Below are 17,557 nucleotides of genomic sequence, written 5' to 3' on the forward strand. Positions count from 1 at the left end.
TTTAAACAGAAGCCAAAGCCAAATGTTGCTCATTTGAATATACTCAAGAATGCTGACGTCACTATTTAATCATCCGCTCACTCATCCAGGAAGAAGGGGAGATCAGTCACTACTGTACTTTATTGTGTTCAACCAAATCACCATGTTACAAAAATAACAAGCTGCCGTAATAAGAAATAAGGCTCCTCTACCCAGCACCAGTTAGCATCATTTTACTTTCAAGCCTAGAAATGCCACAGACATATCCAAAACACACAGGGAGCAAAAAAAAAAAAAAAAAAAAAAAAAACAAACACAAACAAACAAACAAAAAAACCAACCAAAACAACAAAAACCACAGCTGATAAATCAATGGGACCACTCAGTGCCCAACTGAACCACTCTGTGGTATTATTTTCCTCCTATTTCTGGTGTTTCATTTAATTATAAATCTCCTTAGGTCTAAACTGTATGCACTTACAGAAGGTGTGCACATACTTGTATATAAACCGACTGAAGATGCATGTCAACCAAGCAAATGTTACATAGTAGGTGCAAGCCTGTAAAGCCTCATTTTAACTGGTGTAACAGTTTATCAGTATAAAATGCTCTATGCCCCTTGCGCATCTTCAAGCTCTACACAGGATAATGTCACAGACCATTTTTACCCCCTGGTTGCTGGCATTGTTTTGACTTCATTTTCCCTGCCCGCCCCACCCCCAATGCCCTGCAATAAACCAAAGCTTTTAAGATTTTGTTTCTTCAGTTTTGATGGCCTGAGGTTTGATTGGTCCAGTTCTAACAGGTTTGGTGGTTATGGTGGGTGCAGGAGGTGGTGGCGGCTTTTCTTCTACTTTTTCCTGACAGGCACCAGGAGGGTCCGTCAGGGTTTCTGGAGGTTTACTTGAATCATTGTCCACTTTCTGGGCTTTGCCTCCTATCTGTTTGCTCTGTTGCTGTTCAGAGAAGAACCGTTGCGTGGACTGAAGAACCTCTGCTCTCTGCTTTGCCTTAAAAAAAGAAAATACAAAGACAAAAACTGAAAACCCTGCAACATCACCTACTATTACCAAAGCCTGTCAAATCAATCTCAGTTCGTACTTTTGTACCAATCACAAAAATCAGTTTTCCCTATGTTGGTTTGACCCCATTGATCTTTCAGTTTTAATGCATAGGCTTTTTCCTATCTTTGAAAACATTCTATTTGATTTTTAAAAGAAAATACCTGAAACAAGACCACCACCCACCATCTTTGTCTACCCTCTTATAAACAATAAAATACATTGTTGCTACTTATTATTTTTTTTTTTGGGGGGGGAACAGCTGATACCAAACTTTATTTAAGGAGGCTGCTTGCAAATCTGAAAACATACATGTAATGTAACACTTATAACTTCTAGTTATCAGTATGTGGTCTACAATAAAATGAAAAGGAAGCACTTATATTGTGGCATTACCAACACCTAGGACCAAATGTCTTGTGGCTGAGTCCTCTTCCCACAGCTCTCTTCTGCAGGGGAAGAGCATCAGAAATTAGTAACTACAACTTCACTTGATCACTAAGTTCTGATAGCTCCTACCACATTCTGAGCTGGTAAATAACCTTACTTTCATTGACTATGTGCCCCCAAAGAATATACTTATGTTAATCTAAATTATAGCACTAAAATATATACAATTACAACTTAACTTTCTACCCCTCTTGTACATAATAGGAAACAACAATAACTCCTTCCCATTCTACAGGTAACCTATACTATCCCGTCCTACTATTATATTAAGCTCTAATGCCATTTCAAACCTGAGATATGTTTGAAAATCAAGTGGCAAGTAGCCATGAGCAATCTGCAAAGCTTTTGATGCTAGCACTTTTAATAGTAACAAACAGATGGAAACCCTAGGCACCAAGCCTAACAAAACTAAGTGATGTGTAACAAAGAGTTTTCCTAGAGGGCAGTCTTTGAATTTGATTACTCAGCATTAGAAACACAAAGGATATCAACCAAGAAACTTTAGTCAATTTACTGAATTCCTTAATTAGTATTAAACAACATGTTTCTAATTCAGAGTAAAACATTATTACTGTGTACATTTCCCTACTTGTAAGCACTAATCTATTCTCTATTCTAGTCTAATCTATGTTGTGATAAAACAGATAAAAATCACTAAGATTCCTAAAGTCAACCCTAAAGTAATTACAGAAATAAACTCCAACTGGTTATACAGGCAGATGGGTAAGACTTATGCTGAGAACTGTCCCCACACAGACTCCTAGTGACCTCAGCAAACCCATGTTTATCCTTGCCTTTCATCATGAAGGATCCCAGAGTGCTTTTCTGAGTTTTCTGAGTTTTTCATCTATGTTTGCCACCTTAGGTGGCAGGCAAAAAAAAAAAAAAAAAAAAAAAAAAAAAAAAGACGTGGAAAACAGTTTTGAGATGAAAATTACTCAAATGACTTGTGAAGAATAAAACTCAAGATAGCTAACATGTCTTACCCATTCCAGAGTTCACACAACCATGATTATGAATTATACTGGGTGGGGGAGGGAAGGTCAGGAAGGGAAAGGGAAAAAACAAAAAAGGGTAACCTGTAATAAACATTTTTTTTAATGCTTAAAAAATAATGCATCCAAACTAAGATGTCCCTCAAACACTTACTTCATAAGCAATTCATTTGGATACAGCCTAAATGTTAATTTGATTTTTGACGACAGTGGCAAAAAAAAAAAAAAGAAAAAAGAAAAAAAAAGAAAAAGAAAAAAAAAAAAAAGGGGGGGAGGGGTCATAAAAAGGAAGAAAAGGTAAAGATGTAAGGGAGAAAAAAAAATGGGGAGGGGGCCGCGCAAATAAAAGTAGTTAGCTTGGTTAAGTCTGATAAAGATAATGAATGCCTGGATACTTGTTTATGGGTCCAGAGGCATTTTAAGACATGGTTCAGAGACATACTCTTGCTCTGTTGGCCATTAACACTGTACTAACCTTCATATCTTGTTCAGCCTTCAACGCAGCCTGGGCCTGATTGCCTCTGACTCCAGATAGTGATCCACAAGGACCCCTGGCTACATGTGGCAAACGAGCATGGCTCATGAGGCCTGTGGTCAGCGGAGGAGGCATCTGACTGGCCAGTGCCATTGGTGGCCTCTGTACAGGCGCTGGGAAGGTGTTAGTATGTGGGGCTCTTACCAATGGAGGGACCAGGTTAGGCTGAGAGAGAATCTGAGTGAAAAAACAAAACATACAACATTGAACTGTTAAAAAAAAAAAAAAAGCCAACTAGATCAAGTTGGCTTATCCCAGAGTAAATCTGTGCCCATTCTGTCAAAGTTTTTGGATCGTGCCATTCCATTAATAAGGACAAAGAACAAACAGGCCATGCTTATAAAGTTTAATAGAAAAATTAGGCAAAGCATGCTATGGCACTTCAGCTGCAACTACTATGGGGGAGATACAATAATTGGGCCATGGGATTATTAAAAGGACAACTGCAGAAAAGCACACTTCTAACCTAAGCATAATCTGAAGACAAAGTAATAGTAACTCAACCAATGTGTTTCTTAGGAACCAATTCTAGTCTATGAGTTACCAATTTTGGTCAGTCTTCAATATGATCAGTAAGGGAAGGAGAAGCAAACATATCCACACATTTATTTAAAACATTCTGAAATTTTACTGAACTACACAGATAACATAAAAACAAAAACCCACTTTAGGCCTGGAAAACATAAGCACCGGGACCCTTCGCTGAAAATTAAACTTCTTAAAAAAAAAAAAAAAAAAAGACAAAAGGAATAGGACTCTTAATTGTTAGAGCTGTGTGGGGGAATCTGTAGTATTTCTAATGTCTGCTTTAAAACTAAACCACTTTTCTCTATTTAGCTATAAAAAATAAAAAGAATGTATTTGAGTATCATACACCCACTGTTAAAACCAGGCAAGTTTGGTTCACCTGTGTTATGATTGTAAAAACCACAACTTTAGTCAGATTAGCCAACATTTACGAGCACTATATACTCCTCCTCCCTGGGATCTGCCTACCTGGGGTGCAAACTGTGCAGGAAATGGTTGTGTCATTCTCACGGTAGCAGGGGCTGACTGGAACTGCTTCTGATAAACAATGCTGTTCATTTTGCTAGACTGGCTGTTTGGACTTGTTGAAGTAGCCCTAGGGAAAGAAGTCACTGGTCAGTAGAGTAGTGCCAAGTAAATAATGCTGTTACATTTTTGAAGACATTTTCTTTGTATTTTCATCACATTTAGTTGTTAATTGAAAAAGAAAAAAAAATCCCATGGTAGTGCTATTAAGAGAAGCAAAGGTGAGGAAGAGTTTCTATACTTGTATTAAAGAATGTTCTTAAAATACAGTGTAAACACAGATAAAATTAACAAAATAAATGTGTCAATCACTTGTGCTTAACAGCTTAACATTATTTTGTAATTTCCTAAGCGAATTTAAATGTTCACCTTACCGAAATGGACTAGATGTTGGTGTGGTGCTTCGACCACCAATTGGAGGTGTCCCTGGTTTGATATCAATACCACCTCCAAAGGCTTTTAGTTCCATTTCAGACATCTGAGAAAAATACAACATAAAGTTAACATTTAATTCTATAAGCTAAGTGTTGTGCTTAATGTCCTATATATGGTGGTTAAACTATAAAACCCTCCAGTTGGTTTCAAATTTCATAGTCATTGGGTCAAACATACTTGAGTAATTGAGAGATCATCTAATACTAATGTTTCTGTAAAAAAACCCCCTGAATTCTTTGTTATAAGACAAAAACAGGAGTGTAAAAAAAGTAGCAAATAATAATGTAAAAAACCATAAGCATACATGCACGTGAGGTATTCTGTGAGGTTGTAAAAATTGATGTTTTACTTATATTATGGTTTACTCATGTTTTTATTTAGTTCGTGCATACTTCCTCACCTTGAACATGGAGGTCAGGACAATTTGTGGGTTATTAGTTCTTTCTAGGTCCCTGAGATTGAACTGAGGTCTTAAGCTTCGGTAGCGGTTGACTTAAAAGGCCATCTTACAGCCCTTTTAAAGTTATACCTGCTTTATTGTGCCCAAGCACATATGTTTGTGTTAATGCCATGGCGTACATGCATTTTATCTTCATAGACAACATAAACAGAACATAAATATCCTATCTCTAAAATAAGTGTAAATCCTTATGTACACTAACCAAATATCACTTACTTTTCCTGTGGTTGCCATCATGCTATGCTGTGTTCCAGCAGGGATCAATCCTCTGAAAGGCTGGCTTACTTGTGCAGGACGGCTCAGGCTCTGAGCCTGTGCTTGTGGTGTTGTGTGCTGTAATTGGGGCTGAAGTGTCTGAGGCAAAGCAATCAGAGGCTGTCCTGTAGATCCAAAATTAGTCAGGGAAAGCTGAGATGCTGGTAAAGGTACTGTAACCTAGAAAAAGCAAACAGACACTGAAATAATTTGCTTATAATTATTGTGTAAATATACATCTACATGTATACAGAAATCCTCAAATTCTTTTAAAATTAACAGTATGAAACTATTATCAAATCTTTATTCCCAATTCTTTTCTTCCTCTTTAAGGTAAGATCTCACTACGTAATCATGGCTGGCCTTGAATTCAGAGAATGCTTGCTGGTGGATTAAAGGTATGAACCACCCAGCCCTAATTACCTCTATTCTTGTATTAAAGGTCTGATGACAATATATAACCACACACTGTGCAACAACAGAGACAGGTGTTTGACAATTTCATTATCATATAAACATCAAGATTACAGTTCTGTATGTGTTAACTGTAGTGAAGAAACTATATTAAATGAAAATGGTGACTAACTTTGAAGATAATCAGGGTACATGTCAAATAAACACTATACAGTAAGCAGCAAAAGTTCCCTCCACCAGTATTGCTGTACTATTTGCAGGTTTGGTTAAAGTAAGTGTTCTTAAGAAAAAGTAGTTTTAACACAAACAACTTTTCTTTGTGAACAAGATTAAGAATAGTTGTTCCTAAGGCTTTATGTCTTGCCCTTCTCTAGCCCTCTATGTGTAATGATGTCAGAAGAGAACATTCATTTTCCATTTAAGGTGCTATACTTATTGCCATTCTTTGCTGCAGCACTAAAATATTATTTATATTAACTTGTTTAAGTCTTCTCTTACCTCTAACACTAATGGGCATATTACTTAGTATATTCTCTCTTTCTGTTTTTTGTGGTTTTTTTGAGATAGGGTTTCTCTCTTCCTAGATAGAAATATTAGGTAAAAGACTCAGGCTTTCCAGCTTAGGACAACTCTATTGTAATCTGTTATGCCTTCACCCTAGGACTAGATATGTAGTCTTAAGTCTGTATGTTCTTGATTTTCCTTTTCTTAGAGCATACTTGATATTCACGGTCTTTGTATAAAGCTTTGTATCAAGCCCAAATCTTTTCTTTAAACTAAAAGGGGAATTGTAGTGAGTGAGATATTTACTCTGTCTGCATCCATTGCACTGACCACACTCATTGGGGGTGGGGACAGGTGCAGCAGTGACCTAGGAGAACTAGGTTTGGTGTAGGGGGTCCCGAAACTCGCTCTCTTGCTTCCTGGACAGAGACAAAGAGCATCTGGAGGCATCCTTGGGACTGGAACCTGCTAGCGATCATCTGTCTCTGTTGTAAGTTATTTCTCCCTAAATAAACATATATTCAGCTTGTTTCTGCCATCCTTATTTTTCCACAATAGAGGTATTTTGAAGAGCTGGCTGTTACAGGATTGAATGAAGCACCTTCTGCTTCCAATGGAGCTAATGGAATCCTCAGAATTTCAGTGTCAAGTCTGAAAACCATTTTCTCTATCTTGGTTCTATATAAATTTCCAAAGAATAACAAAAGCAATACAAAGAATAATATAGAAAATTGAGGAAATTTACCATGCCATAGTTTACCTGCTGGAGAGCACTTGGTGACTGGGCAGTGTTATAGAAATTTGTCTGACCAGGCTGCTGTACTTGTCCAGAATAAAGATTTGAGGCCTGGGTAAGATTTGCTCGTGCCTAGAAAAATTTACAAGAAAACAGAAGGAAAACTGAGAAGAAAGTTCCCATGCAATCAGTATCAACTTGATCATTTTAAATGGGAAGGTTTTAGCTGTGTGGCACACACCATCAATCCCAGCAGTCAGGAGATAGAGGCAGGTGGACCTCTGAGTTTGAGACCAGCATTGTCTAGAATGAATTTCAGGACAGCCAGGGACAAGATACAGTAAGAGAAACCCTGTCTTGAGAAACCAAAAGCAACAACAAAAAAAGATCTCTTATTATTATTTTCTATTATATCTTCTAATATTTACCATTTATAGATTTTTTTCTTTGTAAATTATAATTATGTGCTTAAAAGAATCTAGATTAAAAAACAAAACAAAAAACAACAACAACAACAACAAAAAAAACCAACCAACAAGACACAACACCATGAGTAAGAAAGCACTCCCATACCTGAAGAAGATGTGTATCAATCAACTGAGAACTTCCTAATCCTGAGGCCTGACCCAGCTGATGCTCATACAGTATAGGGATAGGCTGAGTATTGGAAGTCTGCTGGAAGGCAAGACCCGACTGTGCCTTGGCAAGTTCTTGGTGCTGGACAGCTGGGAAGTTGTGGATAGCTGTACCAGAAAGGACCACAGAAGGCTGGGACAGACTGCTTTGCATAAAGGCTGGCTGCGATCTGTATAAACATTAAGCAGGAGAAGGTCATGTTATACTTAATTTTATTTAGCATCTCAAAAGAGCAAGTGCTCTAATTAGTAATGAGGCAAAGAAGACAATGTCTATGGTCACTTGTTTTAAAAATATAGTGCTGCATGCATTAGCGCTCCACATGCAAAAGTCCACTTTTAACAACAATTTTCATTTTACCCCTTAATGATTCAAGTTTTACATATCACTACAAAATAGAGAGCCAAACCTAGTTTTCTCTATGGTGTGTGTGTGTACACAAACACACACACATGCACGCACGCACCCTGCCCCATCAGAAAATAAAGCTTGTTTTGTTGCTTTGAGATAGGATCTCACTCTAAGGCCTAGGCTGGCCCTGAACTTGCAGTGATTCTTCTGCCTCTGCCTCCTGGTTGCTGGGACTCTTAAGTGTGAGTCACCATGCCTAGACAGAATAGCCCTAATCAAGATAGCTGTCCACAGGTTATGAAAAATTCTATTTAAACCACGTACAAAAGAAAACAAGGCCCAGTTGAAATCACCAAAGACAGGTTTGCAACATATAATGAACATGCTTAATTATTTAGTTTATAACACAGTACCCTACAGTTTAGGGAAAAGGAAATAACATTAGATACCACATAATCTGCAATTATAGCATAAACAACCTTTAAGGCAATTTACCTATAAGGTTGAATTGAAGAACTGAATAATTCCTGAGGCTGGGAAACAGCAGGCCCAGCCCCCAAACTCAGCTGGGCTTGATGCTGCCCTTGAAGTGGAGCATAGATAGGGATTGGAATCTGCTGAACAGATGTTGGCTGCAAAAAAAAAAAAAAAGCACTTAGTTACAAACTTCATACATATAAATCATAGGGTACATATATAGTACTTAGTTACAAACTTCATACACATAAATCATAAAAAACATAACCCCAGACATAAAAATAAAAGATTTATAGTATATTATCAGCTCCCCTTTAAAACAAATTTCTTTTTAACTAGGACTTACTGCACACTGGTGAATATCATTTCCCCCACATTTTGCTAATAGCCTATCCACAAGATAATCCAAAGTGGATTTTTAAGTGAAATCTATTACTAAGAATCCAAGATAAATTATTATAACCACAGAAGTGTCAAGAAATACGAGATCAGAAAGAATGTTATCAGAAAGAATATTTACCTGAGAGAGGCCTGGTTGGAAGCCCTGCTGCTGAGCCAGAGATGGAGGAGCCAATCGGGCATGCTGGGTATTGAATAAATGACTTGTATCCATATAGAAGGCTGGGATTTGAGCTGTAGACCATCAGGAAAAATAAACAGTATTGTCTACATTTTAGCATTTTCCAAGTAGTATATCAAATTGCTTACAGCAGTAAAAAAAGATTTTCTAGCTTATTTCAAATGAGCCCTCTGAAAATTAATACAGCAACAAAAAAAGTATAAAAAAAAACACAAAACTTCTAGTAGAAAAGTGAATGTAGATAAAACATATGGTACTACTGGGTCATGCAAAAATAGACACTTTTACATGGTCTCAATTGGCTGTGTACCTGAAGAATTTCACACAAAAATTAAACCTAAAAATCAGCAAATCCACTCCAATTTTAAACTACTGACTAGAATAAGGCAATATATTTAAAAAACAATTGGTAATTAATAATAGAATTTAGTATAGATTTTAAATGTTTTTTTTTACATGTTTCTAACATACAAATTTGTGATTTGCTGTTTTTGCATAGCAATATATTCTAAAGATGCAAACATATTATTTTTGTAACTATTGTATGAAATAGTCAAATGAACACCCTTAAACTTATCAAATAGGAATCAAGAATCTTATCTACAACAGTCAATAAATAATAGATTAATACACAAAATTCTGTAAGAAAGAACTGTCAAATATAGCAAAGGATTACCCGCCAAAGCTAGGAAACAAGGACGATCCTAAGAGAGGAGGGAAAAGGGACAAGATCTCCAGAGCAAGCTAGGATCATAGAAGGAGATGAGAGGGAGTTAGGAGAAAGAGAAGGGGAGAAGAGGAGGGGACGAGGAGGGCATGAGACAGGAAAAGAATGGAGAACATGAAAAGAAATACCATAATAGAGGGAGCCATTGTAGATTTAAGGAGAAATCTGGCAATAGGGAAATGCCCAGAGCTCTACAAGGAGAACCCCAACTAACAATCTAAGCAATAGTGGGGAGGCTACCTTTAATGCCTGCCCTTCCACGATAATGAGACTGATGATTACATTTTATGACATGCTAGAGCCTTCATCTAGTAGCTGATGGAAGCAGAAGCAAACACCCACAACTGAACACTAGTTGAACTTCGGGAATCCAGTTGCAGAGAGGGAGGAGTGAACAAAGGGGTCAAGACCAGGCTGGAGAAACCCACAGAATCAGCTGACCTGAACAAGGGGGAGTTAATGCAACCCATTCTGACAGCTGGGAAACCAGCAAAAGACCGACCCATACATCTTGAATGTGGATGTTAGTTAGGAGGCCTGGGCAGTCTGTGGGGCCTCTACTAATGGATCAGTATTTATCCCTAGTATAGGAATGGACTGTGGGAGCCCATCCCACATAGAGGAATACTTTCTCAGCCTAGAAACATGGGGGGAGGGCCTAGATCTTGCCCCAAATGATGTGACAGACTTTGAAGACTCCCCATGGAAGGTCTCACCCTCCCTGGGGAGCAGAAAGGAAACTGGGATTGACATGTAAAACAACCTTGTTTCAAAAAAAAAAAAAAAAAAAAAAAAAAAAAAACAAAAACAAAAAAACCTGTCAATTCATATGCTTTCTGCATTACTAGTAATGTAACATCTGTAGATATTAGGTAACAGATGCTAGTTACTAATAATCCTTCTATAAATGGCAAGAAATAGCTTCATTGTCTATTATTCAGAGTTTAAACCATCAGCAAGTTTAACCATTTATGATGACCAATTTAGCAACAGTCACCATTACAACATTTTTCTTGTTCACTGACATTACGTTCTCTTTACCAAGAGTTTCACTATTTATTAGGTAAGAGTTTGGTGATTTTAGTGAAATAGAAGGAAATGCACAAATTATTTTGTAAATTATAAGACACTAATTTGTCTAAATGTACAAGACAGAAATGGACACAGGCTTCTAAAAGCTCCAGAATTCTTGTCATGGAGGGATAAGATTCAAATCTACAGAAGCACACATTTAGAAAGCACATTGAAAAAAAAAAAAAAAAAAAAATCAAACTTGAAAGGGTTATGAGAAGAAAAAAATCATGAGTCTTCATCTTCTAAATTCCTATAACCAAACCTACAAATGTTACCTGCTGCTGACTGAGACACATAAACCTGTGGACTCTGCTGCTGCTGGGCAATAAGAGAAGGCACACAGCTTAGCTGTGGAAAATGACTTGCAGAAGGTAGACTGCTGGTCTGTAACTGTTGGGGTTTTACTTTACAAATATTAGGAGGGTCCGATGTGCTTGTAGATTTTGTACTCAAGGAAGAGGTAGTGTAAGTACCAGCTCCTGTATTGGAAGGGAGAAAAATAAAGCATGTTCACTCTTCATACTTATTATGTTTTCTGGTTCTATGGGTCCTATAAATATTAAATATTCTAGCAACCACAAATCAAAAACATTTGAGGGGACTGGAGTATCAAAGGGGCTGGCAATGGAGCTGAGTTGATAGATGTGCTTGCCTAGCATGCACCATATCCCAGCACTCCATAAAGCAGGCATGATGGCATTTGTCTGTAATGCTAGCACAGCTCAGAAGGTGGAGGCAGAATCATACTCTCATCTACAAAGTTCTAGGCCAGTCAAGAATATAAAAGACCTTGTCTTGAAAAGAAAAGGACAATAATAACAGAAAACAGTCATGTCTTTACAAAGTATGAACAGACTTTTATTTGTGTCACTATTTGTTAAACCAAACAGCAGAGGTAAGCTAGACCTGGAATAGGAGGTCACTGGATTCCAAAGAAAGACTGGGGAATGAACATTCAAGTCATACTACCACAATCTTAATGTTTGTTTTATAGTAATCCCCACTACAGTATAAGGGAATTAAGCTAGTCTATTAAGATGCCTTAACAAATGGGCAGTGAAGAATGACTGGACAATTCTAAAGAAAGAAAAAACACAATTGGGCACTGTTAGGCACAGCATTATACAATACAGTGATCATCTTTGAGGTTTCCTTTCATTTTCTTTTGAGACAGTGTCTTCACAATTTCCTAGATTGGCCTCAAATTTCCATTCCTATGTTCCTGCTTTAATCTCCCAAGTGCTGACATCACAGGTGTGTGCCACCATGCCTTAACTGGGTCTGTCTAAACAAATTAATTATAGATAATATAAAAACTGGTATAGGACAGCACAAACACCACTGGTGGACTGGGTTCTCAAAATCAGCACAATATGTAAAAACAACATTGTAATCACAAAACAAAACAAAACACCCAACCAAAGCAAGCAAATTCTGTACAGGCTATATATCCATTGGAAAAGCATCTCCACTGCTGTGGAAACACCAGGGAATACTGTAAAAGCCCGAAATAAACTTTGTTCTTAACCGAAGCATCATGGTAGAATTTAGACAAGTAAAAGGGATGTATCCTAGAAATCAAGCATGTGGAAACCTTTGCCAGTCTTTCAGAACTACAAAGCTTCAGAGACTGCAGCTTTGCAGAACTGCAAGGATGGATGGAGTTCCTTCTAGATCCAGTCTGTGACAGGCTTTCCCCGGGCCACCCAAACAGTATAAACACTACCCACCTAACTCTTTAGAAGAATGCAACTTATTCCATTAGTAGTTTAAGACCAGGCATAGACTGGGGATGGGTGGAGGAAATCCATGAGAATTTATATTTCTGAACTGGGTTTTAAATTACTTGGATACAATAAAAATGACAAAAGATGAACTTCACGGAAAAAATTTAGAAATACTTTTTTTTTTCAATGAGGGAGGATGCAGCAAAATCTTTTCTAGTAAGCAATCAATAAAATGGTCACATTAAAATTATGAGACTCAAATAAGAGGATAGATTAGAGGAGGGGAGGAGTTTTCCTAAGGAACTATCTTCTGCTCAGGGAATAGAGTATCATTTAAGCTGGGTGTGTAGTTAGGAGGCGCAGTGCTTGTCTAAGGTACATTAGGCAACTATTGTCACTCCTCAGTGCCATAAACAAAAACTGTGTGTAAGGAGAACTATGACAAATTTCTACCTGATAACGATGCTGTAGGAGTGACCGAAGCAACAGGGATCTGAGGCACTGATGCACTGGAAAATGAGTTGTAATTAGCAGTGCTTGGCCCACTGGCGCTACTGCTGACCCCACTCACAATCGGAGGCGCTGCAGAAGTTACTGGAGACCCCTTTTCCCTTACATTTGGAGAATTCTCCCACGCCTTACGGGCAGACTCCATCTGCAATAAAACAGATTTCTGTTAAAGCAAACAAAACAAAAAAGAAAAACCAAAAGACCACAGCTTCCACACCCAAATATGTAGATTCCAAATAGTGTGTCAGATTAAGAGTTTTCAAGCTTTTTATTTGCTCTCTCACCCAAAGGGATTGTTATTATTAAGTTTCATTTATTGAAGCTATAAGAAATGCACCCTGAACTACAGCTAAAGCACTTATCCAAAAACAAATGTTTCCACCTCCCCACAGTGTAAGAGACACTACGATTCCTCTCTGGGATACAAGTCAGAAAGGGCCTTATGAGCTCTCTCTCTCTCTCTCTCTCTCTCTCTCTCTCTCTCTCTCTCTCTCTCTCTCTCTCTCCATTCCTTCTTTTTAAAATAGTATTTCTCAAATGCAAAGAGCAATGTAACAGGACAAAATTCTAGGCTAGTGTACAGTCTGTAGTCATTTACAAACGAGGTCCTGGTTTACCCATACTTTCTTTTTTAAAAGACAGAATTAGATCTTCAAACTGGAGCAGCATTGTTCTCTTTCAGATAATAATGACATATATGCAACTTATTTTTCTACCAGCTACATTTAAAAAAATAAAAACAAAAAGGCAGTATTAATTTGGTTAAGAGCTAATTTAAAACAATGCATCTATAACCGAAATAATTGACATAAAAATATTAATAATCTGCATCTCCAATATATGCCAACTTTTGATCTTCATTAAAATCTGTTCAAAGTAACTGTAAAACAACACATCTTTTAGGAAACTTAAGTTTGCTGACCACTGTAACAGTAACTTGACATTTTGGCATTACAGTAATTTGGGGAAGAATACTATCAGCTATAGGTAATGGTATGGGATATAGTTCACACATATATTTTTTGGCTTAATTTCACTTCTTAAACAACAGGAAACTGTCTTTGGAAATTCAAGGACACTAAAATATCATTACTTCACATGCTGGTAATAATGCCATTTAATTATTTTGCCAAGGTTGGTTTAAAAATAAAAGAAATGACAGGTCAAGTGAATTTATTTTTAGCTCTGTGTATAACACATTTCTTGGAATGTTAAAAATGACTAAAAGGCCAAGCTTAATAGGCATTCTAAAGAATTAACAATTGACGCAGAATTAAGTATTAATGACATTACATTTGTGTGTGTGAGGTCACAGTGACTCTGTTCCATGTTGACTAAAGGCCTAGAGTTCAAACTTACTCTTGCTCGTCCAGGTCAAATAACAGGATGCTTGACTCAGGGCATGTTACTAGATGTTTTGAGAATTAAGGAGGTAATTACACTAGTTTGTTCCTTGTATCATGGTAAGGAAGTCTTTTTGCCCTGTCCTTCTGCTTTGGGTATAAAAGGGCTGTGAGAAATTTGGAGCCACTATAGTGTTCACTAAGAGCCCTCCTGACTCTACTGTCTTGTCTCTTTCTTCCTCAATCCTCTCACCCCATTTCAGATCACCTGGCCCCAACACATTTGCTTATATCAATTCAATCAATATAATCATAAGGATCATCTGAATTACAAAACAAGGTAACAAACCCAGATCGAGACAGTCCTGAGTGGAAAATCACCACCAAAGGCCAAAAAGAACTGGCAGTAAACAGTGAGAACAAAAGAATGGTCACAGCCTCACATGTTTATAACTCTCTTACAAAGAAGAAGTGCTCATGAGGTTGAGCAGAAAGAGTCTAGAAAGGAAACTAAAACATGACTAACAACTTAGCTCCCCGCCTCTTCCCCTGTGCCTCTTCAAAGATTCACTATAACCCAATTAGGAAAATTTGCTTTAAGAGGCTAATACCATGCCAAGATTATGAAAAGAAGGGCACCAATAAGACAGTTAAAAAATTACATGTTTTTTCCCCACTAACCAATAACCAACCTGAGGTGAATTAGGGACCTAAAATAATCAAGTAATTTTCCTTTAAAAAAGATTTAACAGGTCAAAAATCAGAATAATAATAACAACAGCAATAATAATAATAATAGGCTAGAAAAACAAGGCAAACGCCAGGCATAGTGATACAGGACAGCCTAGCCTTTAATCCCTGCTATCTGAGAAGCTGAAGCAGGATGGCAAAGTTAAAAGCCAGTCTGAGCTACCTGGTGAGACTATATCTAAATAATAAGTAAACAAATGGCTGGCATGTGGTGGTAAAGTGCTTGCCTCAAATGTGAGGTCCCAAGTTCAATCTTAGTACTTCAAGCTAAAACTTCCCAATTTTGCTTATCTAGTAAGCTTATGTTGATAGCCTTTTCATAAAATATTCCTGCATTCAATTTATACATGAGAAAAAATGCATTCTTATCATAATTAGTACTTTGTACGTGAGTACAAATCACAAACTGTAATTCTATTTTTATAATAAAATTCACAAGCACAATAGACCTTGCCATTGCCAACCAGTGCTAAAAGCCAACATAATTTTAAAGTATAATTTGACAACACCCAAAAAAAAGACTATATTGTGAACTTACGTCCCTTGTACGCAATGATTAAGGAGCCCTGAAGATGGACACTGTACATACCTTGAAGGTGAGGCTGAAAGTAGTGGGAACTGAAGTTAGGCTGGAGCTCTGTTGTATAGTCTCCCTCTTAGGGAGGGGAAGGGTGTTGGGCAGGGGCACCTGAAAAGGCAGGCGACATATCACAATCTAAGTGTGCTGCAAAAGCCCCATCAGTCACAGTGCTAATGTACTCTAAGTGTGCTATATCTGATTTCTTAAGTCACAGTGCTTATAGAGGCTGATAACTATATTAAAGTTCTGAAGAGAAAAACTATCCACTTGGGTATACACAAATTGCGTGTGAGGAAAAAAAAAAATCTGTCTTGAGTATGAAGTACATGCTACCAATGCTATTCTTTATACTTAAGTGAAATCTTGTATGTTAAACAAATTCTCAGGTGTGTTTAATACTACTGGTCCAAGTGCTATACTCTGTAATAAAGCTGTAAGTAATATGACTTTTAACATGTATGAGAACCCACAGGTTCTTATCCTGAATAGTTAACCTAACTCATAGGTTCTTGTCCTGAATAGTTAACCTAACAATGCAAAGGATTGAAAACCTTGTTCGTACAATATAATCAGCATCTTCTATAACAACTAAATTCAAGAACAAGAGCAACTACAGGAGCCAAGTATGGTATATACCCCTTACCTGATCACATCATACTATGTGTAAGGAGAGGATTATAGCAAACACTGTTAGAAACTTTAGCTATTATGCACTGGGCATATTTTCCATTTTACCTCATAGTCTCTAGATCCTGGAATTTTACTATGCAGTTTGACAATTCAGGAAAAAAAATGGCCTGGGATCACTTCAGATTTTAAGAAAAACACTTTGAGATAACATGGACTATCTCTAATGGAGATCTGTCAAAAACACTTTAATTAACAAAGATCCTTTAATAAATCTTGAAACTAGCTAAATTATAGAAATAAAAAATGTCACTCATCCTTAACTCTGTGGGACATTCAAAATACAGTAATTTTAATACCAACTACTACACATGTTAAGATAATCATTTGAAAAGCCTATGCTGGGGGTAGAGAGATATGCTTACTGCTTTTACAGAGTACCCAGATTCAGTTCTTGGTGCCTTACAATACAGTTTTAGATTATCTAATATCTTTTTCGGGCCTCTGGGGACTCCTGTAAGCAACTGGTGCACATAAATTCACTCGCGCTCATAAACACACACACACACACAAAAGCTTATATCAAGTCTCAACAGAAATAAATCTAAAATGTATATATCTAAAAAAAGATTTTATTTATATATGAGTGCTCTGTCTGCATGTGGGCCTTTAAAGCGGAAGAGGGCATCAGATCCCACTAATAGATGGTTGTGAGCCACCACATGGTTGCTGGGAATCAACTCAGGACCTCTAAAAGAGCAGCCGGTGCTCTCAACCACTAAGCCATCTCTCCAGCCCCCCAAAATGTGTATTTTTAAAGACAAAAGTTCTACATTTCAAATGGAAGCTTTCAACAGACTAAGACATCTCAAAGGGTCTTATTATGCTTTCCATGGGAGACTGTTACAGTTAGTACCGAATCTCTACCTATGTAAGCAACACTGAAGTCGTAAAAACTGGATGTTCAATAGCCCTAACCTACATTATGTTTTTGCTTTTATAACATTACTAATAATCAAATGTCAACTATTCACGTATACCCAAGACTCAATTTCTTCCTCAAAAGTGGCTGTCAGTGTACAAAGTCACATACTAGTTGGCCTTAAGAGCATATGTGGGCTATTGAGGTGCTCATCTCTCTATATATTTTTCAATGACAAAATGTTAGAGGTTTAGAGAATGATTGTAACATTCATATTTCTCCAGTTATATTTCAGATCAGAGTTGGGCAGAGAATATCATACAGTTTCTTGAAAGTGTGACCCCTTAGTTTTTTAAGACAGGGTTTCTTCTGTATA

The 17,557-nt window shown here is 37.2% G+C and overlaps 1 protein-coding gene across 11 annotated transcripts in view; it reads right to left on the minus strand.

The window, feature by feature from the left end:
• Window positions 1-297: 297 nt before the first annotated feature.
• Prrc2c (proline rich coiled-coil 2C) overlaps window positions 298-17,557 on the minus strand; it is a 78,635-nt gene continuing 61,375 nt past the window's right edge. For 3 of the 11 annotated variants that reach the window (XM_051186104.1, XM_051186106.1, XM_051186103.1), the window contains exons 24-35: window positions 15,642-15,740; window positions 12,903-13,104; window positions 10,998-11,201; window positions 8,862-8,974; window positions 8,360-8,496; window positions 7,451-7,682; window positions 6,887-7,009; window positions 5,185-5,403; window positions 4,448-4,551; window positions 4,017-4,143; window positions 2,961-3,197; window positions 298-989 (exon numbers count right to left, since the gene is read on the minus strand). In XM_051186104.1, coding sequence (XP_051042061.1) covers window positions 726-989; window positions 2,961-3,197; window positions 4,017-4,143; window positions 4,448-4,551; window positions 5,185-5,403; window positions 6,887-7,009; window positions 7,451-7,682; window positions 8,360-8,496; window positions 8,862-8,974; window positions 10,998-11,201; window positions 12,903-13,104; window positions 15,642-15,740 — 2,061 coding nt within the window. In that variant the 3' untranslated portion in view covers window positions 298-725. Of the gene's footprint in view, window positions 990-1,436; window positions 1,490-2,960; window positions 3,198-4,016; window positions 4,144-4,447; window positions 4,552-5,184; window positions 5,404-6,886; window positions 7,010-7,450; window positions 7,683-8,359; window positions 8,497-8,861; window positions 8,975-10,997; window positions 11,202-12,902; window positions 13,105-15,641; window positions 15,741-17,557 lie in introns of all 11 variants that reach the window. The other 8 variants (XM_051186108.1, XM_051186105.1, XM_051186113.1 and 5 more) reach the window with 6 other exon arrangements.

The sequence above is a fragment of the Phodopus roborovskii genome, unplaced genomic scaffold (genome assembly GCF_943737965.1).
Source record: "Phodopus roborovskii unplaced genomic scaffold, PHOROB, whole genome shotgun sequence".
NCBI classification, from domain to species: Eukaryota; Metazoa; Chordata; class Mammalia; order Rodentia; family Cricetidae; genus Phodopus; species Phodopus roborovskii.